The sequence below is a fragment of the Poecile atricapillus genome, chromosome Z (assembly GCF_030490865.1).
Source record: "Poecile atricapillus isolate bPoeAtr1 chromosome Z, bPoeAtr1.hap1, whole genome shotgun sequence".
Classification (NCBI taxonomy): Eukaryota; Metazoa; Chordata; class Aves; order Passeriformes; family Paridae; genus Poecile; species Poecile atricapillus.
Window position 1 is genome coordinate 7,099,218 of NC_081289.1, and position 22,122 is coordinate 7,121,339.

General features: G+C 42.8%; 1 protein-coding gene across 5 annotated transcripts in view; it reads right to left on the reverse strand.

Annotated features, from left to right (window-relative positions):
• Positions 1-8,155: 8,155 nt before the first annotated feature.
• LOC131573615 (protein FAM107B) overlaps positions 8,156-22,122 on the reverse strand; it is a 59,181-nt gene continuing 45,214 nt past the window's right edge. For all 5 annotated transcript variants that reach the window (XM_058827741.1, XM_058827736.1, XM_058827739.1 and 2 more), the window contains 3 exons: positions 17,406-17,589; positions 13,275-13,428; positions 8,156-11,273 (listed from right to left, as the gene is read on the reverse strand). In XM_058827741.1, the coding sequence (XP_058683724.1) occupies positions 11,157-11,273; positions 13,275-13,428; positions 17,406-17,533 (399 nt within the window). In that variant the 5' untranslated portion in view covers positions 17,534-17,589 and the 3' untranslated portion in view covers positions 8,156-11,156. The remainder of the gene's footprint in view (positions 11,274-13,274; positions 13,429-17,405; positions 17,590-22,122) is intronic.

Sequence of the window (22,122 nt, forward strand, 5' to 3'; positions counted from 1 at the left end):
TGGCAGGTGGAAAGCCAGGATCCCTCACACATTCCTATTTGGATGGGATTGATGAAAGAATGATGCTTTCCCTGGAGAAAATAGGGGATGCAGGATCTCTGGTACCAAGGTGATCTGCTACTGGAACTCCTTCCATTTCACTGGGTAAGTCAGCTCAGGTCAAGGGTTCCCTTCTGGGTAACCATGCCATGTCACTGCTGAGCCAGCTGCTCTTGTCCCTGCCTCTGGAGCATCCCCACGCTGAGGAAAGCAGGCCAGCACCACTGGAGGTGGATGTGGGGCTGGGAAGCAGCAGGTTTCTCAACCAAGACAAGAATATCTGGGCCTGCTTGCTGCTGTTGGGATTGAACAGCCTGGACCTGCTGTGGAGGTTTCAGCTGAAAAAAGGGACAGCTGGGAGTCTCCACTTACAGGACCAAACCTCTCTTTGGTAAGAGAACCCACAACATTTACAGCTTCATTAAAGATATCCTCACTGCTTCCCTGAAGGATGGAAAGCACCACACAAAGGGGCACTGTCCCCTGGGGTCACAGGAAGAACATGTTTCCTCCTGATGGAGAGAGGCAGTAGCAGCTCAGGTTTGTCTGGAGCCTTTTCCCAATTATCAAAATCAGGTTCTGTGAAAAGTCCATCTGGACACCCAGCCAAAACCACTTTGCACCTAAAAGTAATTTTAAAAAAGAAGAGATTGGTAACCTTAGAGTAAGGGAGCTCTTGAATCCAGAAATCCAAGATGAACTGAAAGAGCAGGTTTTAAATCCAAAGCTCCATAGAGAAGTAAATTTATGTTGCAGTTGAGGCCACAAAAAAACCCCAAAATTAACAGTAGCAGATCTACAGTTCCAGCTGCAGACAAGAGTGCAAAAACAGTTCACTGCTAAAAGGAGCAGAAATTGCCATAAGTATTTGAAAGAGCTTTCCAGTTTGCTGGGTCTGAAGTGATTTCACTCCAGTTAGGGTGAGATATAAATTCCAAGGGGCTGGAGAATTTAAAAATGCACACAAAGGTCCTTTTAGGGAACAAACTCTCAGCAGGTCTCTTTGGCTAAGTACCTTGCTTGTCAGACAAAAAATGTTGGAGGAGAACAGCTCCTCAACGTTGCCAGCCCACTCACTAGAGGAGGCTGCACTATTTAATGTGTTTTGTGAAACCCACAGATTTCCCCTGGCCTCCAGCCTAGGAATAGAAAATGTTACAGATGAAGCAACAGCTCGAGCTGTCCTGAGGTGAGAAGATGGCAGAGGATATAGGATCATTCAGGCTGGAAAGGACCTTCAACATCATTGAACCCAAGTGTAAACTAACCCAGCACTGACAAGTCCACCAGTAAATCATGTCCCCAGGTGTCACATCTGCACATCCTTTCAAAGCCTCCAGGAATGGTGACTCCAACACTTCCCTGAGCAGTTTGTTCCAATTCTGGGAAACCCTTCTAGTGAAGAATTTTTTCCTAATATCTGATCTAAGACTCCCCTGGTGCAACTTGAGGCCATTTCCTCCTGTTCCATACCTGGAAGAAGAGCCTTGACTATAGCCCACCTGGCTATAACCTCCTTCCAGAGAGTTGTAGTGACAGGATCCCTCCCTGAGCCTCCTTTTCTTCATCCTCCACTCCCTCAGCTGTTCCTCTTCAGACCTGTGCTCCAGCCCCTGCCCAGCTCCATTGCCCTTCCCTGGACACACTCAGCACCTCAGTGCCTTTCCTGAGCTGAGGGGCCAGAACTGGACACAGCACTGAGGTGTGGCTCCTGGTGTCCCTCCACTCTGGCTTTATCTCAGGAGGCTGTCCTAGGTTTTTTTCCAGCAGGGAGGTTAGAAATCCTTGTGGTGGGCCTTGGGACAGCAGTTTGCCCAAGGAAAGGGCAGCAGAGATGCAGCTCAGGATGAGGAGCCTTGTGCCATACTCTGACACAGAGGAACTCACCCTTTCCACCTGTGACTTCCAGTCTGCTGCTGCCAGCCCAGAAAGGCTTGGAGAAAGCAGTTTTAAGTGGAGCTCATGGTCCAGGGTGGAAAAGCCACCATGAATGTCTGCTGGTAGGGTCCTCAAGGACCTCAAGGGTGGCAGGGCTTGATTCCCTGCTCTCTGTAGGACCAGCAAGCCTTGCCCACAACACCTTGCAGTGACAGAGAGGCTTTACACAGCACCAGTGGGTACTCCCTGGGCTGGATGTGTGGCTTAGGGCAGAGGGCACAGACACCCCAAAACCACTTTAGAAGAAAATTCTTACCCCTGCACCTTTGTGCTAGACACACCTTGCAACTTTCAGGATACAAAAAAACCCTGTGTTCAGGATACAACCCTGAACACATCTTTTCCATTGTATTTCAAGCAATTCTCCCCATTTCAATGAATAATTTAATCTGCATGGGGTTTATGGGCCAAAAGAGTGGTGCTTTATCTCAGAGGGTGTGTGGGACAGTGACTGTGGTCCCGGTCATGTGTGTGGACCCAGCTGGAGGGCTGCAAAGTATGCACAGAGGGGAGAGGAGGCACATGGGGGTGCAGAGGGCCAGCAGCCTCCCAAAGGGAGCAATCTCCCCCTTGCAGGCAGATGGCAAAGACTTGGGGAAGAAGAGAGTGTGTTCACACCTAGGGAGATGATTTGGATGCAGGCAGGGAAATGTGGCAGGGTCTGGCCGATTTGGCTGGGCTGCTGCTCGTTGTTATAGCAACAGGAGGAGTCTGCTGCCAGCGAGAGGATGGAGCCGAGCATGAGGGACATTTTTAGAAAGCAAAGGAGAGAGTTTGAATGGATAGAGAGAGAGAGAAGTTGTAGGTATGGAAACCAAGATGGCAAATGCAGGCTGACGAGTGGGATATGTGGGAATGGAGGATTCTCCCCACCTGCATTCTGATGGTCCCATTGCACTCCTTCCCTGGAGCAGAGGGAGGGTCTGGCTGGGGTCTCTCTCCTGCTGGGAAGGGCTGCCAGGCCACAGAGGGCACATCAGTGCTCTCTGGGGTGCCAACAGGATGAACACCCTGTGGTGAAGGCGATGGAAGGGGGCAGAGGGGGGATAGCACAGGGATGTGCTTGATGATGGATTTGCAGCAGGAGGTAAATCCTCTGCAACGACCCCAGACTGCACCAGCAGTGGCTGACAACACGTAAGGCAAAGGACCAGCTACTGGAGAAGGCTGTTCCAAACACAAGCCCGGCATATTTGGGCTTATCACATCTCCAATCTGTCCTGAGAACGCCTTGGATCTCCGCAGGGATCTGCCGGTGGATAGCCCCGGAGCCATCACAGATGGCAATTTAACACCGGACACCAAACACCCCTTTGTGAATCCAGCTCCTGATCTGAGGTCTTGAAATACTCAGTCAAGGCGTTTAAACACGGCGAATCAGCGATGTCTCAGCGAAAGTGTTAATGACATTTGCATAGAAAAATCACGAAATAATAACGCATTTCCCCAAGAAAGCAGCAGTCATTCAGTGTTGACAGCTCAGCGCTGCGGTGTTTCCAGAGGAAAGCTTTGGAGGGGGAAGGAAAGGCAGCCCCTGGAGCCCGCTCCGCTTTGCCCAGGAGAGGGCAGCAGGCGGTGGGAGATGAGCGGGGCTGCGGGAGCATCACCGGGAGCATCCCTGCGGCATCCGGCCCTGGCAGCCGGGTACGGACCCGGCAAAGGAAACGCCGGCACGGCAAATCCTTCCAAGAGGCTTTTTATGGCTTTAAGGGGCAAGTTGAGTTTCTGCACGCATTGCTTCTATGTATTTAGGCTTTTTGCTAGTCACAGAACGCCTTGGGTTGGAAGGGAATTAGATGATCACCCACTTCCAGCCCCCTGCCACGGGCAGGGATGTCACCCACTAGACCAGGCTGCTCAGGGCTCCATCCAACCTGGCCTCGAACACTTTCAGGGATGGGGCATCCACAGCTTCTCTGGGAAACCTGTTCTACTGACTCACCACCCTGTGAGTAAACTTCTTCCTAACATCTAACCTAAATCTCTCCTCTTTTGGTTTCAAACCATTCCCCCTTGTCCTGTGACTATCTGCCCACATAAAACATTGCTCTCTCTCAATTTTGTAAGATACCTTTAAGTACTGGAAGGCCACAATGAGGTTTCCTCAGAGCCTTCTCTTTTCCAGGCTGAACAAACCCAGCTCTCTCAGCTTGTCCTCCTAGGAGAGAATACTCCTGCCCTCGGATCGCCTTTGTGGTTTTCTCTGCATCCGCTGCAACAGCTCCATGTCCTCCTTGTGCTGGGGACCCCAGAGCTGGATGCAGCATTCCAGGTGGGGTCTCACAAGGTCTGGGGCAGAAGATAAGGAGTCAAGCAACAAATTTTCCCACTCTCCTTTTCATCCCCATAGGGTTTTTCTCATCATGGTCCTTTTTAAGTAGGGCTCTGAGATAAAAGCTTTGAGATGCCGATATTGGTTTCTCATTTATGCTCTGTCAGCCAGCCACTCAATTTTTATTCCCACCTGCTCCTGGTCCCTGCATATCCAGTATTTCCCATCTCCACTCCCCACAAACCAAGGGCTCAGGCTGGGTTTCCCTCCACACTGCAGCAGCCAGCCTCAGACATCCATTTCAGGATCCATCTCAAGGATTTTTTACTAATTAAATGCCATTCATTACAAACCATCCCTGGGAAATAATCCAAAGGCAGGGAGGCCTGAATAGGCAGGAAGAGCTTGGGGTGAAAGGAAACAATAGGAAAGGAATCAAAAACACAATGAGACTTCAGGGGAAATAAAAAGGCACACGGTACATTAGATGTGAACACAGATGCAGGCTGTGTGCATCATCCCCAGAGCTGCTGTTTAACCTTGGGTACAAGGTGGAAACCTTCATCAGTCAGGCACTTGCCTTTCCACTGTATGTTCCTCCTTTTAGCACCTCCTTTTTCCTCCCCAGACAGCAATCCCTGCTTTCCAGCATCAGGACTGAGTGGGTCTAACTGCAGAGGGGGGCTGTAGGTAGTTTGCAGCTCCCCTCTTGTCTGGTTATCCTAACAATTTCCTAATATAAAGGGAATAAGAGTGCGTGGTATAAAGCAGAAGCTACTCCCTTGCAACAAGAAAATGATAAAAAATTCAAGAGCTCTGAGGGGAATTTATTCCTTGGTATTTAAGAAGTTAATTCTATCTATACTAGAAACGAGAGTAAAATTTCCCCAACAAACCAGAGGGTGTGATGTATGTGGCCCACTGGGCTTAGCAAATTCCCCAAATCCACTTTGTTGCTAAGCTCAGCTCATGAAGGTGGTTCCCTGAAATTATATGGAGCAAAATTCACTGAAAGGATTAGCACTGAAACAAAGCTGGATGAAGACAAGAGCTCAAATTGCACATTAGAGAAAATCACCCCTATGACCCACAGCCACAGTGATGAAGGATGTTCCAGGTTTAACAATGTAAATTTAAGGGGTCTCTTTTTCTGCTGCTACTGATGAAAGCAAAATCCTGATCAGCTTTTCATCAGAGAATCTTTTAGGCTTCATTTACCAAAGTAAGAGTTAAAGGACAAGATAACCAGATGGACACAAGCCCTCCCTCCCAGAGACTATTCCGGATGGGCTGGGTTGCCATGTCCTGACTCCAAAGGCAGCTTCCTTTGCCTTTCTATACCAAGCAATGCATACCTTAAATGAACCCCACAAGGGGCTTAGGCTTTCTGGGCACTCTTTAATTTTTGAGCACAATAAAGTAGACTTGGTATTTCAATTGCATTATTAAAGATTTGCTTCTTTATAAAATAGCTGAAGAAGGGGAAAGAAACATGTTTCTCCTTCCCATCTAATCAGGCCAAAGTTTCCATGTGCCAGCCTTGATCTGTGTTAAATTGCTCATGCTATCCACCTGAGAGATTGGACTTGGGTGCATAATGGAAGTTAATTCCAAAAATGATTGCTCAGATAATTAAATACTATGGCTATAGCAGTGGGTGATTGTGGCTGTTGGAACCCTCTCCAGGTGCTTCACATCCTCCTCCTTCCCTCACACCACTGTGGAGCTGTGACTCTCCCTCCTGCTGGTCAGTGCTTGGCCTGGGGCAGGCCCTTTCTCTGCATCCCCCTGCAGAGGCCACGTGTCCCCTCCAAGCACCTGGGCTGACTCCATGGCACCAGAGCCACTGAGCACAGTGCAGAGACAGCCTCTTTATCACATTATGAACCACACAGACATGAAGGGCCAAATTTACTAAAGGCATCCAGGCCCCATCTGTCCTGGGGTGCAAAACTCTGTGAAAAAGAGCAGGTGGTTTGGAGGTGGCATTTGAACTGCCTGGCTTCAGAATCCTTGCAAGGTAGACAATGTTCCCTCTGAGCCAGGCGTTGTGGGCTCCTCCAGTCAAAGGAAGGCAACTACACTCCACAGGGCTGATTGCTCTGCTCTGGTAATGAAAAGTAGATGATCAGCTCAAATACATGTACTTGAGGTTCAGCAAAATCAGCCCAGAAAACAGCAGCAGCCCCTTCCAACTTCAGAGAGGCACCACAGGCCATGGGAGGGACCCAGCGCAGCCCACACCTAGGTCTGAAGCAGTGCCAGAACATGAGCTGAGAACACAAGCACTGGAGTGACAGTGAGGACATCTGTGCTCTATTAGCACAACACTTCCTCTGGCCACAGTTTCCACCAGTTCCAGTGAGAAAAGTCATCCTTAATATTGACAACAGCACCACAAACCTTTGCTCTGACAGACGGAAGATTCCGAACAGGATGAATGGTTCAAAATGGCAGGGGGAAGGAAAAAATATCTTGTATTTCCACTCCTCCAAATCTCATCAAGTGTTTGTACTCATTGCAAAGCCTTAAGAACCCAACTTAGACTCCCATTCTTCCCCCTATAAACATCAGTTCTGATCCTATGGAAACTGCACAGCAGCAGCTCTTTGGCCTCCAGTTATTTCTTAAGTCACCACAAGTGGCACACCACGCACTTTAGGTTACGGACACTATCCACAGACCCTGTAAGAGCAGCTAAGGGACCTCAAGGTACTTCTTTGCACATAGCTATGGCATGACACAACCCATCTGCCTATGGCCACAGGAGCACAGGCAAAGCCCCCAGTGGACCAGTGCTTGCAAAGCCACATGGCAAAACCTATCAGCTCAATGCAATCCAAAAAAGCAGACAAAAGGAGGATCATCTTTTCTTCTGGACATGCTACAAAAGCAGATCACATGCCCTCACCATTTTCTTTCTGGAACTGGGCTGAAATATCAAAGGATAATTCAAAACACATTTGCCTACACTTGAGGTAGGAGAGCACAGGGCAGTATCTCCAACAGGCCATAGAAATTCACCCCTTATTAACTCTCTGTTCTTTTTTACCTCCCCCACATCTGAGAGCTCCTGGAGTGAGTCCAGCGTCATTGCATCAGCAGTACTGCCAGGACCCATTCCACATGCTGAGCAGCTTCTGAAGGAAAAAAGCATTTCCTGACATCTGTTCTGAATTCACTGCTCTCCTCCTCTCCCACTTCATTTTGCCCCATGCTCCTCTCCAGCTCCCCCTCCACTGCCCAGCTGACCAGGGCTCACCAGTGCGAGCTGAGGATCTTTGTGGAGAACTGATGGCACACGCCTCTTCCAGCCCTGTCATCCCCTGCTACCTTCCCTATCTGCTGCTGACACAGGATTTTGCTCTTTGGTGAGCTGTCTGACCCTAACCCAGCAAATCATTTATGTCTGCACCTTCTTTCTCGTGCCTAAGTCTCTCCTACTAGAACCACACACTGGAGCATTGGCAAAATTAAAAGGAGCATTGTAGGACTTGAACCCAGGACCAGGCTCGTTATTCTCTTCTCACTCCCATTTGAAATGGAGCTATTGCAATGCTGATAATTCTAAGGATTGATAGGGAATGATTTCCACACTTACTTGACTCCCATCAGAAGTTTTCCCTCATGCTCTGCCTCACCTTGGATTACCTGAACAGCTGCACATTTCTGTTAAAAACTTTCTGCATCAAATATATTCAAAGGATAATAGCGTATAGAGAGACAGCAAACTCTGTCAGCTTTTGCACATACAAACAGGGATGCAGGGTTTTAAGGAACCAAGAGTCATCATGATCTTCATACTTCCCCCATTCACTGCAGAATTTTAAACAATCTGGGTATCTCAGCGCAGCCCCCAAGGTTTTGTTTTTGGCAGATATGACAGACACCACCACATACACCAAGCATGTAGTAGATTTTATTAAGCATAACTTTGGTTCTAAGTATTCCACCCTCATTCTTGTAATACCTTTAGTTAAAAACAATTATACAAGAGCAAATACAAAAAATATTAAATTATGAAAACAAATCCATTAAGGCTCCCTTTTTATATTTATATATATTTATATATGTACACTCAAACAAGTGCAGATATTAACAGAATGTTAAAGCCACAAAAATGCTAAAAAATTTACTACTATACTATCAAAAGCAAGAGTTTTTAAAAAAGTACAAAGTGGTAAGTAAGCAATATTCAGATCACTGAAGTATTTGCTGGATTGCTTCAAAACCCACGAAGTTAAAGAGCAGAACAGGAATTGCTTATGCTCACTGCCAAGCAGTTTCTTACTTGAGTAGCTGCACAGGACACTTGTGGTATGACTAACTGGCCACCCATTGAAGGGCTGCCCAATCCTGATTTCAAATACAAGCTTTTGCCTGTCAAAATTGATATGAGGGTGGTTTGGGTTCCTAGACTAAAGGATTAGCAGGACTCAAAGATGTTCTAACACACATTGATGTTCTGTTCACACAAAGTTAATTCCAATGAAAAACAAAAAACAACTTCATGCTGTATGTACAAGGGAGTTTTCTGGCCTCCTGTGTTTCAGAAAGAGAAACTCTACCCTGAATCACAAGCTAACCTGGGGAGAAAGCAGACTGCCTTTAGCCTTGAGGGCCCAATCCAACACACCCACTGAAGCCAAAAAGGGGGTCTTTGTCCCCTGTAACTCCCAGTGCCATTGATTTCATGTCACTGTGCATGAGTGGTTGCATTGCCATGATCACCAAGGAGAAATGGCTAATATAAAATGGTCTGCTCAAGCCAAAGGAAGGTTTCCTCACTCACTTCTAGACTTTTCCATACTGAGCAGAAGGTTAATGTGGAGCTGAAACCAAGAGGCAGGATGTTTGGTAGGCTGGGAACAGCTAAGATGAAGCATGAGTGGGGCGCGGAAGGCTCAGACATAGTGCTGTCTCAACAACATGAAACAAAATCAGTGCAAGTGTTGGAATGATGTGTTGCCAGAGAAGATCCTCTCCTGCCAGAAGGGAAGGAGAGAGGGAAGAACCTGCAGCATTCAGGGTGTTCTGTTGTTGAGATAATACATGGAAGAGTCTTATACTTGGCCTTTGTCTTTTGTATGTCCATAATCTGAACAGTCTGTTAGACCATCTTCACATTTAATCTTCTAGACGTGAGTCATGCTGCAAGTCTAAATCAATGGCAATACGCTTATCACAATTCAATTTACCCTCAATCTGATTATGTCCTCACAAAAAATGCCTGTATCTTAACAAATTAAAGTCTGTATCTAGGAAACATTTCTAATTGTGTTTTGTCCCAAGTGCTAATCTGAAATTGTATTTAAAATGTCCAATACTTACAGGAAAGGCAAAAGGAACTATAAAAACCAAACCAACAACCCTCCACCACACCTTTACAATACAAACATGCCACTGCTGATATTAACAAAAAGTTTTCTCAAACAGTTATGTCCAATGTAATTACAAAGTAGAAATTACTGTGTTTAGCATCCTAAGGCAAAGGCGAGGGATTAGATCCTCAGCAGGAATGTATGAACAGTTTCAGTGAGAGCTAGGACTCTTCCAACAAAGGAAGATAAGGATTTCTGCCCAGATTGTGAAGATATATCTGCACCCAATCACACCAGGTAAGAATCCAATTCTATAATCCTACATGAGCAATCTGTTCCCCGCTCCTCATCTCAGGCTCTCCTGGATAACTAGTAGTCATAAGCATTAAGGATCAGATTCTGTCATCCCTGTGCAAGCTGAGCAATATTTTATGTAATAGCAAGTCACAGGGGCAACTTGTGGAAAGGCAGAAGATGACAGAATTGGAGCCAAACTCTCAGCGGTAACACACTTCCCTTCTTTCTTGAGGCTGAATGAAGGATGGGATAAAATTAATTTCATTTTATGCCTCACTTTAGGGAAAAAAATTCCATTTCAGTAGATTCCAGTAATTGGTTTGGTCTGGTTTAAACACTTCTCTGCTGCAGAAACTGCAACAAGTGTCTGCAAGCAAAGAGTAGGAACTGATGGCAGATCAGTTCCAGCAAATGAGTTCAAACCCTACCAGGTGATGTGTTAACACTGTACTCTGTTCAGCATGTCCCTGGAGGAGAAAGGCCACAACACCAAAGTAAGCAGGATTTCAAAATATGAAAAGTAGAAGACAGATCATTTTGCTTTGAGAGGTAAATTCACAGGTAGCACTTCACAGGCCTGTACACAACAGTGTAAGTTTACAGAGATAAATCAGCCTCTGGAGTCTCCCTGTGAAAGGATCATCAGATTTTCACTCTTTCATAGCCCAAATTCTACATGCCAAACAGCAAGAAATGGGCTCTAAGGCTGCTTAACTTTTCACTGCTGGTGAATTTTAAGCATTCTCATCTTGTCCACACCTACCTATCCTAGTGGGGATGGGCAGCAGTAATCAGCACACCTCATATCCTCCTAGATTTAATAAAAATTCCAACTAAACACAAATTATTGTGGGATATACACAAACTGTAGGTCTAGATGGAGGAAATCTACCTGTGCAGCAAAGCTTGATATCACAGGAGGATTTCTGTTCAGTTTTAAAGCAAAATAGAATCTGTGTATCTCCACTAAACGAGGATCACAAGAGTTAAAGCAGTGCAACACTGAAGGAGTATCCCTGGTTAAAATCTCTGAGAAAGCATGTCAGCCTGGTCCATGACACTGAACTGACAAAGACACTCCTCATCCATTGATCTCAGGACTGTATTTGGCAAGTCGATCTGTTTACGGTACTGTCTTTTTAATCCACATGTCCCAGGAATTAAAAATCTCATCTTCAGTAAGTGTCGGCTGAATGCTCTTATTTTTCCTCTTGAGGGGCAAATAAAGGTGAGACAACTTGCAAAAGCCTCTCTCTGCAGGAAAGCTGAAGTCTAAGCAGGCGCTGGCTCTAGGAATCTGGTGCTTCTGTTGCTTCCTGGACCGTCCTCCTCAAGTTGCCCTTGACTTTGACAAATTCAGGCGCATTTTCCTGCTCTTCCTGTATCTTCTGCTTCTCCAGTTCCAGCTTAAAAGGGAATCACATGTTAAAAGTGAAAAAAAAAGTACAGAAAACACATCATTGAAATACAAGACAAAAAACTAAAGGTTTCAATACTGGCCATGCCAAACTCTTTAAATTGCTTCCTTTCTTTGTCTCATGGAAAAGATAAAATCGCCTTTCTTTGGGAGTATCTGTTCTCATAAACCAATAAATCTTTTCAAATCCTTGGCTCTAGCTTGTTCCAGATGTCAACCTTCGCCAGACAGACAAAAATTCTGCAAGCCCAGTACAAGAATAAGATGAAGCATTTTTTAAGAAATTCTTGGACAGCTTCATTAAAGAAACAACAGTAATTCCCTTCTCTGGCTTTACAACAGAACAAGGAAGAATGTGCCTTGTGGGAGAACATATGAACAGCTACTACTGAGGAAACTTGCAGAACACATTTCTAAATGTTTAGGTATGAAGTTCTGTATCTAACTGGAGCCTCTTAAGAGTATCTGGTTTGTCTATCACAAAAATCAATAAAACACCCAAAAATCTTTGTTGGCCCTTAGCCATTTATTTTTGAGAGCCCATTCACTGAGTTTTTAACCAAGCTGGAGCTCCTGCCCATGCAGACACTTGAAATTTCCATGTGAGGAATGGAAATGCTCTATGTGGCAAGTCTGTGCAGTGCCCATCCAGCACAGGCTCACACATGGCACAGAGTATGGATTGCTTAGCAATCCCTAGGGAAGGCAGGTGAGTTGGCAGAATGGGAGAAAAAACCCTTTAGAAAACTAAAAAACGTGTTTTAAAGGAGCTTTCTTTTTAAATAGACCAAGGTCTTCCTGATTAATGGGGACCACATACAGCTCACATAAATAATCTCTCCTTTGTCCCTGGTTCACTGACAAGGGACATGCCTTGTTTCTATAAATGACAACAATGTCCCTCCATGAGTCATGTTGTCAATTTATGCCATTCCTATGATGTTTACAACTTCACAGCACTGTTTGAAATGGGCAGGCTTTTCCTCTTTTTAACAGAATTTTCTAATCTACATAATCTATGCTGGATGGCTCAGTTTCAAATCAAATCTTCCCACAAGCTGAACCATTCAAAGATGGGCCCTTAAGAGAGATAAGAAAAATGACAGGATGATACACTTAAAATACAATAGCTTTCTCCAAAAATATCTCTAAACCTAATTAAAACAAAAAATCCTAACCTATAATAAAACACTAAACCCTATAATGATTGGATTACATGTAATTTTTAACAATAATTATTTGGCTTAATTGATTTATTTTGAGAAACACAGGAGGTACTGTTTTAAAGCATTTATTTAGAGCATTAATTTATTTTAAAATAAATGCATTTCTTGATGCACAGTGACTTCTCTGATGAGCTGTTTCACTGTAGAGATATTTCCTCTCAGGCACACAACATGCTTCCAGAGGCACAGAGACATCTGACTGGCCCTGTGCCTGGCAAAAAGCTTCACCACAAGGAACTCCAACTCTACATTATTTCCATGCACAGGGTCTGAGGACATTTTCTTTGTTTTCTTTGAAAACATCAACGGGCTCACACATTTTAAGACTACAAAATATCTTTTAAAAGTTATCTAGTTTCTTACATAACCCAGGAGAATCAATTGATTTTAATTCATTAAATATAATTTTGATGTACTACAGCCTAATAGCCACTTTTAGTGGATCACAGTTAGACTACAAAATTGACTAAATCATCACAGTTTCAATGGTTCAATAGCAACAGTGCTCCACACATTTTCCTGTTGGTTGGTAAAGGATTCATTTGACCAAAGGCAGACCCATATGCCTGTACATATACTGTTCCTATACAGTGAGTGACAACACGTAATTAAAGAGTGTGATTTGACTTATCCTAAGAGATACCTGAATTTAACTAGGGGAAATATGCCAAAACTTGGCTGCTGCTTCTTTTCTGCCTACAAAGGGAGCCTCAGGTGAGCAGCTCAGATGCAGATGTGTAGATGTCTGTTATTCCTCATCTTACCTGCTCCAGTTTCTGCTGCCTTTTCAGTAGCTCTATTTCAAGATCTGACTTTTTCTTTTGTGCTTCCTCTTCTTTTTGTTGTTTAATAACTTGATCTCGCTTCCTTTTCTCCATCACCTTCTGTAGCTCTGGTTTGTTCTGAGGTGCAAGACCCCTTCAAATTCCATGGGGAGGAGAAAATAGACCAGTATCAATTAGCAGGAATTCACACAGAATTGCAGGAAGCTTTACTAAAATCAAGTACTTGCCTATTTAGATACATTGGGATATAAATAAATAATGAAAGGGAAAAAACATGCAGACATTTGCCTGATTCCTAACCAGTACCCTAAGCTAGAATTTAAGCCATATAATCACCAAAGATATTTGCATGTGCATACTAGTATTTCTCCTGTATACTTCATTAACTTTCATCTTTTATCTTCTCTGTATTCTCTTGATTCCAAAAGAATGGACTGAAAAAACCATCACAGATCAAGACACTATCAGAGCTAAAAACAAATTTTAGACAAGAAGAATTTGCTTGGTGCCTGATAACTCAGGACTGCATTCAGACAGTCCTGTGCAGCCTATTCTGCCCACAGCAGTCTGCATGGACAAAACTAAAAAGCAGTCTGTCACACTGCTCCTGGAAACCATGGATTCTCTCCTTTCCTTGAAAATGTAACAGCTTTACCTATGCCTGGCTGTGAAGCTATTTCCAGTGAGAGCTCCCAGGCAATACAAAACATCACAGAGAGCCTAAGACAACAAAAATCCAGAATAAAAAAGTTGCCATCACCTTGGAGACCAGACAAAGCCTGGAGGATTCTCCCTCTGAAAAGCCTTTAGGTGCTACATGAACTGAATGTTTTAAGCCTGTTCAGCACAAATTGCTTTCCAAGCCAGCTACTCCAGAATGAGAAAGCTCACTCCTTGGGAAGATGCATGACGTTATTTATACAGGCACACACATGGATACTCACTCCTACTTATTTCTGTGATTTCAGCTATTTCTTTTATCTCTGTAACGCTGTGATGGTTTCAAAATTTGTTATAAGATTCAAAGCTCTCCCTGTTATTCAGGTATTAGCGTCACTTAAGGCAGAGCAGAGAAATCAGAAATTTGTCTTAGTTACTGTTGTCTTTCCTATGAAGATGATTATATGAAAGCAGCCAGCATTAACATCAACCATTTTTTATTTCAACTTTAAGAAATTCAATAATCTGAATAAGCTTTTAGAAAGCGTATTTTTCCCTTTCCTACTTGCTGTACCTCTGTGGTTGCCTGATTATTCATTAATATGCATATCTGACAGCATGTCCAATAAAACATTAAAATGCCATTTTATGGTGGCATCTAGGAATTACTCCATATATTATGCAACACTCTATCCCTGTACATACCCTGACAGCAAAATCAAATATTTAGCAACACCAAATGCTTTTCCCTATTTCTCATAATAGATCTCATGGCCTGAGTGCAACACAAGCTACAAGACTGTGTTCATATTTTATGTTTCATGCTATTTTAATTACATTTTAGCACATAGAACTGAAGTCAGGCAGGAAAAGCTGGAGTCATTTTTTACTACTACTGGACTGGTGAGAGCAGAGTCAGTGGAAGTACCACACTGGAAATCAGCAGTCAAAACAGCCACAAACCAGAAAGCATCTGCTAAGTAACATTACTGTTGCTGCTTTTCTTACTGAGGTTGCACCATAACAAAGCAGAGGCACAGACTGGTTCAGATGTGCTGTAACAAAGGGAAGAAGCTACAAGTAAATACAGCCTCACAGTCCAATCAGGTGGGAGTGGCAGGTCTGTAACAGAACTATAAAGTAAATCCTGTTCCCACTCTTATGCAAAAGAAAAGCAACAAACTGGTGGATACTGGATTAACTGGGGTGTTGTATCACCTTCTGGTGAGTGTTCTGGTTAAATTACAAATCCTAAGGCTTTTATAGAGGAAGCAAAGTGTGTTACACCGCAAGTGAGAGCTGATAGGATTAAAACCTCTCGAAGGGACAGCACCAATATTCAGAAGAGCTGAGGATGACTCCTAATAAATAAAAGCAATTTAAGTGACCATTGCCTTGAGGTAGCACCACCGGAATCCTTTTTAATTTTTTCCTCCCCAAAACAACTACCCTTTCTGCAGCTAACTAACTATACCAGTTGTAGACCCAACAAACACTGCTCACAGTGGGCATGGAGAATGACTGCACCAGTACTAAGAAGTATCTTCCAACATCCATTTCTGACTGTTCAGAGCTGATCGGTTCAAAAAGTGAAGCTGCTGATGACTACACTGAGTCTTCATAACAAAATAAGCAGCATGTTAAGCAGACTTCTATAAGAGCACTGGGAGTCCTCCACACATTTGACTGTTTGCTGTAACAAAGCAGAACAGAGCCTAATATCTACATTACTGAAAAGCCTCCTATCAGAGCTAGTACAGTGACACAAAGCACAGAAAACTAACACTCCTCTAAAAGATCCCTATTTTTCTGCTGGTGAAAATCCTCAAGAGTATTCATTTCTGTACCAATAAATAAGAATCTGGAATTAACAGCTACAGATAATCAAAATTACAACAAGAGAAGAGAAGATATTGAGGTCTGAAAAACTTTTCTGTGTAATAGGATATTTTCATAGAAGAAAAGAACTCTGTACTATTTAAAAGTGCTTTATGCTTTCATAAACTTAAAAGAAAAAAAAATAGTCTTAATTTATTGCAGTCTTCACATCCTCTAGATTAAGATCATCAATAAACTTCAACTACTTTTCTTTCAATGACTATAAACTTCTTGGTGCCAGGAACTAACTTTGATGTTTAATCCCATTAACGAAAAATAGGACAAACACCTATTTAGGCCAGTTTCTTCCAATTCAGTTGGCATTTTGTAAAATATCTCTCCTTCTTCATCACTAAAGAAATGCCATATTGTGTATGCAATTCATTTAGAATTAAGTCTGTAAGCCCAGCATTTGTGAGGGTTTTGCTATTACACATAAAAAGATCCCTTCTCCCCTCAAAATAACACAGTGCTAAAGGATTAAAAAAAAAAAAAAAATACAAAAACTGCTATAATGTGGCTCTTCCTGCCAAACAGACAAATCTAGTTGTGCTGGAGTAGCAAAATGCATGGCTTTTTACTCTTCTTTATCAAGGTCCTGGGTCTCAAAAAGTCAGATTGGCTTCTACCACCAGCTTTCTGCTCAAATGGACTCTGAAATACTTTCATTCCACTTCTGTTTTATAGATCCCCACACCGTGCCTTTGAGGAGTTCATTTTGGGTTTCTTCAATGCACCAAATCACCAAATGATATCATAGCTGGTTTCTGTTGGCTTAAACAAAGGAATATTAACAGGCTTAGTGTCTTTTCCTCCACCAGGTGTTCTGGAGTCTATTTTCTAAATGTGTTTTCTAAATTACTTCACTGTTGCTGAAGAGATTTATTAACAGAACTTCAGCTATTTCAGGCCAGGTGCTTGTGTCTCTGAAGTTGACAAAATGAAGACATGGTGGTTTACATCTCTAAAAGCAATATACAGAACAACAGCTGTGCATCCCGTCCCAGAGAGGAGCAGGCAGCATTTGCAAAACATACAAAGAAACACTTGTGCAGCAGCAGAGCAGGCACCAAACTACCACACTGCATTGTGAGACAGATCAAATAAGGAGAGAACAGTTTCATGTCAAATAAACTACATGATTTCTCTGATTTAAAAGTGGCCTCATAAACTCAGTGCACTGGGAATTGTGAAAACCCACAGATTTTATCATCCCACTGTTAATAGCAAAATTTTGTCAAATACTTGATAACATTAAGAGTACAAGACAAATTACAGAGCTCAGGTAACTCATATGAAATGTAATAGAGGAGAACTGAACTGTTTCCTATCAAAACCGACCCTCTGAGTATTTACAAAAACAAAATGGGAAGCCTTCTCAGGCAAGCTTTTACACTGGAATTCAAACAGAAATAACTGCCATGGTTAAGAATCCGAGTCTTTCAATTTACAGGATCTCAATCAACAAAAACTGCCCGCTGGGTTTTGGGGACATCATCATTTTGATGAAACTAAAATTCAAGTTATGTGTTTGGAGTGGGAGAGTGGCACAAGTGAGTTTTAGACTCTTACCTTTTCTGATTCATAAGCAGCTCTCTATGGAGATCTTGATGATTCCGGGATGACTTCACAGGGTTAATTAATTTCTGAGGTCTAATTAATTCAGGATTGTCATCATCTATGTAGTCTGGTTCAGCCATAATCTTTCTTGGAATGGGAAATGGATCTTTGGGTTCAGTGTCCTTGTTCACAGTATCTGTAAAACAGGAAAAACTGTAGTGAATCTACACTGAAAGGCCTTTTAAAAATGTCCTAAACCACAAAGGCAGCATATTACATTGGCAATCGTCATGATTTTGCTGGATTAGTTTTGTCTTTAGAAAGTAAAGGCTCTCAGAGCAAACATCACTAGCATTTTTTTAAATAGGCAGCAATTTTATAACAATGGCATCTCCAACAGCCTTCATCCAGTGACTTGGAGGCAAGATTTTCCCCCAAGATTTGACAAACAATTTAGTTTAAGTGTGTGAAGACCCTTATTGATTTTAATAAGCCTATTCAGATGAAACATTTTTGTATCAGTAGTACTGAGACCCTAAAAGCATTTTAAATACTGACTATATTAAATGCTGTGAATGTGTATCAAAAGCAGAGTCTCATTTTGTGCTGCCAGTGTCATGTCAGCTGTGGGGAAAACACCTCTGTGGATAAGCAATCCCTGAACTGTATCAAGCAAAAGCTTCCATGTGGAAATTGCAATTGTTGTGATGGGGGCCTGATTTCTGAGTGGAAAAGTAGAGGAGAAAAAAGTTAGGTGAGGCTGTTCCTTAAAGGCCATATTCCACCCACAGAAAACCACAGAAACCCACTGACCTGAAGGCAATGAATTCATGATTTATTTTATTTGGAAAAGTGGCACTTTCCTACCTTGCTTATCTACACATCAAATTACAACATTTTGAATCAACAGCTGACAAGTAAACAATGGTTTTCAAATAATTCATATGTGACCATTCATACTCCTTTCCGTTAAAAAGCACCAATCACAAGATGACCAGCATCCAAAACAAAGCACATTCAGGGAAATTCTGCCTCTCTTCACTGCTGTGAAAACCTGCACACAGAATTTGCAGTTGTCAATTTGATGAATGTTGGCCCCTCAAACAGACCCACAAAAATAATCTCACAGCATGTGGGTTTACAGAGACGAATCAATGGGACATGAAAGAAAAGGCGAGAGGCTTCCATCCTCCTGACTGGCAGAACAGCTGAATGCTGCACACTGTACTACGGGACAAATCAGAGAATCACTGGGATTTGCTGTGCTGTTGCCAGTAAAAGCTGAATATGTGCTTTAATTCAGATCTCACTCTTACCAGCCCTTCCCTCCCTTTTTCACCCCACGGGCCACAAAACCTGTGCTCAGACACAATTGAATCCCTGAACTATTTTCTTTCAGTAGGAATCCCACAGTGTTGCTCAGGTCTGATCAAATCCACTTGATACAGCAGAAAGATTTTCACTTAATACTTCAGTAGATTAAAACTGAACAGCACCACCATCACCCAGCTGCAGCTGCTTACAGGTGAGGATGCAAAACATGGAAGTTTTCAGCAGGTACAAGAAGGATACTCTGGGTTTGAAGGCATCTAGTGGACCTGGCAAAGATCTTTTAGATCTTTAGATCTTTTTTTGAATGGATGATATGAACTGTGTTTTAGTGGTGCTACATCTCACACACATTATTTCTGTGGAGCAACTTCAAGGAGGAACAGCTCACCAGTGTGAGCTGCTCTCAGGGTGGCTCCTTCATGAGTTCTTCAAAGCAAGCTCATATGAAGAATTATTTAATTCTATGGGGGGTGTCAGGTATCACAGGGACCTCTGAAACTACTATAGAAATTGTCCACAGTTCGAAACTATGGAAATGTATTGCTGAACATGGCAGAAACTTCTTACTGACACAGATCATGCAATAAGAATACTACTCCTGTCACCCCTTCAGAGTCCTCCTTGCTTCAGTCAAGTAATCAGCTATCACCACATATATACTATGTATATATGTATATATATACACAAATATACAGGATCACTGGAAAACGGGTCAGAAGAAGCTTCAACTTCCTCCTGAGAGCAGGAACAGCTATGAGATCAGAGCAGGTTGCTCAGGACATTTCCCAGTAAGACCCTGAAGATCCTCAAGGTTGCTCAGCCTCTGTGGATGGCCCCTCTTGCCCTTCCTCACAATGGTTCTTCCTTACACCTACATGAACCTCTTGTTTCAGCTCCAGCCTGCTGCCTTTCATGCTCCAGCCACGCTCTCTGGTGAAAAGTCTGGGTCAAACTCCTTGGGAAGCACCTCCCACAGGGGCTGCTGCCAAACCTCTGCTCTGGGCTGAGCCAGCCCAGGTCCCTCAGCCTCCACCACAAGCCCACCTTGGGGGCCCTTGGCTAAACCCACATCTCAGATCCCTCACTGTTCCATAGTATGCCATATAAAAATCAAATGCAATCCCCCCAAACCCCTCAGCACCATGCTGTTAAGGAAACATTTGTAGAGTCTATTCTCTTCAGCACAGACAGTGAACAAACCAGCTGCAGTTCTTTTCTTACAGAAGGACATAACATTTCATCCTTCTTCAGTGCTCACATCAGGCTTATTACAACTAAAATAACTCAAATATTACATATCCAACCTCCACCCAAAGTAAACCTTCTCTGTAAATATTTGTTTTGCTTTACTCCTCTATCAGTTCTGTAGCATTGATGGGCCTTTGAGTCTTCTAGAAGCCATTTATCATCAACAGCTCTCTTTTAAAGTAAATCCAAAAATAACCTGCTGCTTCTTCAACATAATTCTTGTTTGCTTAGGTGGAGATGAAAAACACAATTACTCTACAACTGCTATAAACAATGTACAATTTTCTTGACACAAGCCCCTGAAAAACGATTTGAATCAATCATTTCTCAAAGTATGGTGCCGTATTTTCCAGCACATCAATTTGGTTTGAGCAAGCCCTTAGAGTGAAGTCTATTTATTCCTCTTTCTTCTGTCCCATCACTATTTTTAAAACATGTATTCAACTCAGAGGTCAGGAATTGTGGTTTCCTACTGTAACATGAACTCTACTAGCAGCAAACATGAATGAATAAAAACTCCCCTGGGAAGAGTCTTTCCATGTGTGATTAAGCTGCAAATGACTTCAACTAGGATTTCCAAACAGAGCCAGCGACACAGGGTGCCCAGCTCCCACTCAGTGAATTCTCTCACACCCTCAGCCTGGCTGGTGACCACTGACAAAGTCCTGCACAGACACTGTGTAATATTATATGCAAACAATACAATTAAGATAAGGTGATCTCTACCCACACTCTGTCAAAGCTGACATTTACAAAAGCACAGTCAAGTGTCACATAAAAAGAAAATTGAGGCACAAAGGATTCAACACACCAAAGGCAGACAGGAACACAGCTGCTTATCCCCAGAGTTTCATTCCAAGGTTCAGGCTCACACCATTAAACCAGTCAAGCTCGATGACAGCATCCCTTAAAAGTCCTTAAATAAGTTTAATCAATGTTCAAGCAATAACAATTAGAACATTATTAATTCCATGAGTCTCTAGTGCTCATCACTACAAAAGTCACAGCCCATAAAGCTGCTTTCAGATCATCACTAGGTGCTACAGTGGGACATTAATAATCCAAATAATCACTTAGCAGGAATATGCTGCCTGAAGAGCATCCGAGAGGCTCCTTTTAACCATCTGCTGTTACGTGACCAACTGAGAATGCACAATCCATTGCTGTGTTTCCTCACTACCTTGCTCCAAATGAAGGAGATTTGGATTCAGGGGATGTTTTAGCTGAGCTTGGCTCAGGTTTAGTACACCCACTAATTAGGCAGGTGCTTTCCCAGTGTATTTGCTGAATTAGATGCTGCTGCACAAGCAGCACAAAAGCATTTATCTACCTTGTCGTGCCTGAGTAACTTGCACAGTCTTTTGTCCACATCTTCTTCAGTATATGTGGATTTTGATCCACAGAGAGAAAGAATAAACTGGGGACCCTGCGTGGAAGAGGAATTTTAACTCCTCAAACAACTGCAAAGCAATTTCAACATCTCACCAGACAAAGAAAATGCCTCTGTAGAAAAATTACTTCAAGTATCCTCCTGGACAGAAATTTAATGTTTCCAGACAAAAAATGATGTTCTTGCAGTAATCAAGAAGTACCTCAGCCTGGAAGAGCCAAGACCAAGAGGTCACACACTTGCAACTCTCTCATTTAATTTCCTTGGAACACAAGTAAATTCAGGGAAAACAAAGACCCTTCAAAAGTTGTCCTACTAAAGAGACCTAACCAAACCAGAGCATGCCAGAAGCATGAGTCACATTTGGGGGAACATGTCCAGCAGATACCTTTGCTTCCAATGTTATTTACTTTTTATTCTACCTACAGAGGGCTTTTTTCTACAAAAAGTCCCTTAATGGTATTAACACTGGAAACACACGCACCAAGAGAAATATAGATAGATACCAGTGTTTTTAACAGATATCTTAACAACACCAGGTTAAGGATTCAGCAGCTGCCAGAGTTTTTGCTACAACAGGGCTCCCACATGAGTAAAAAAATTCACAAAAAAAACCCCAAACCCTCTCATGTTTATATGGAATTCAGGGAATTGCATTTATTTTCTATCTGACATTCTTCATACCAGAAATCACCCTCTACATATGGAATCTGAATATAAAAATTCCTGCAAGACACCATATATTTATATTATTACATA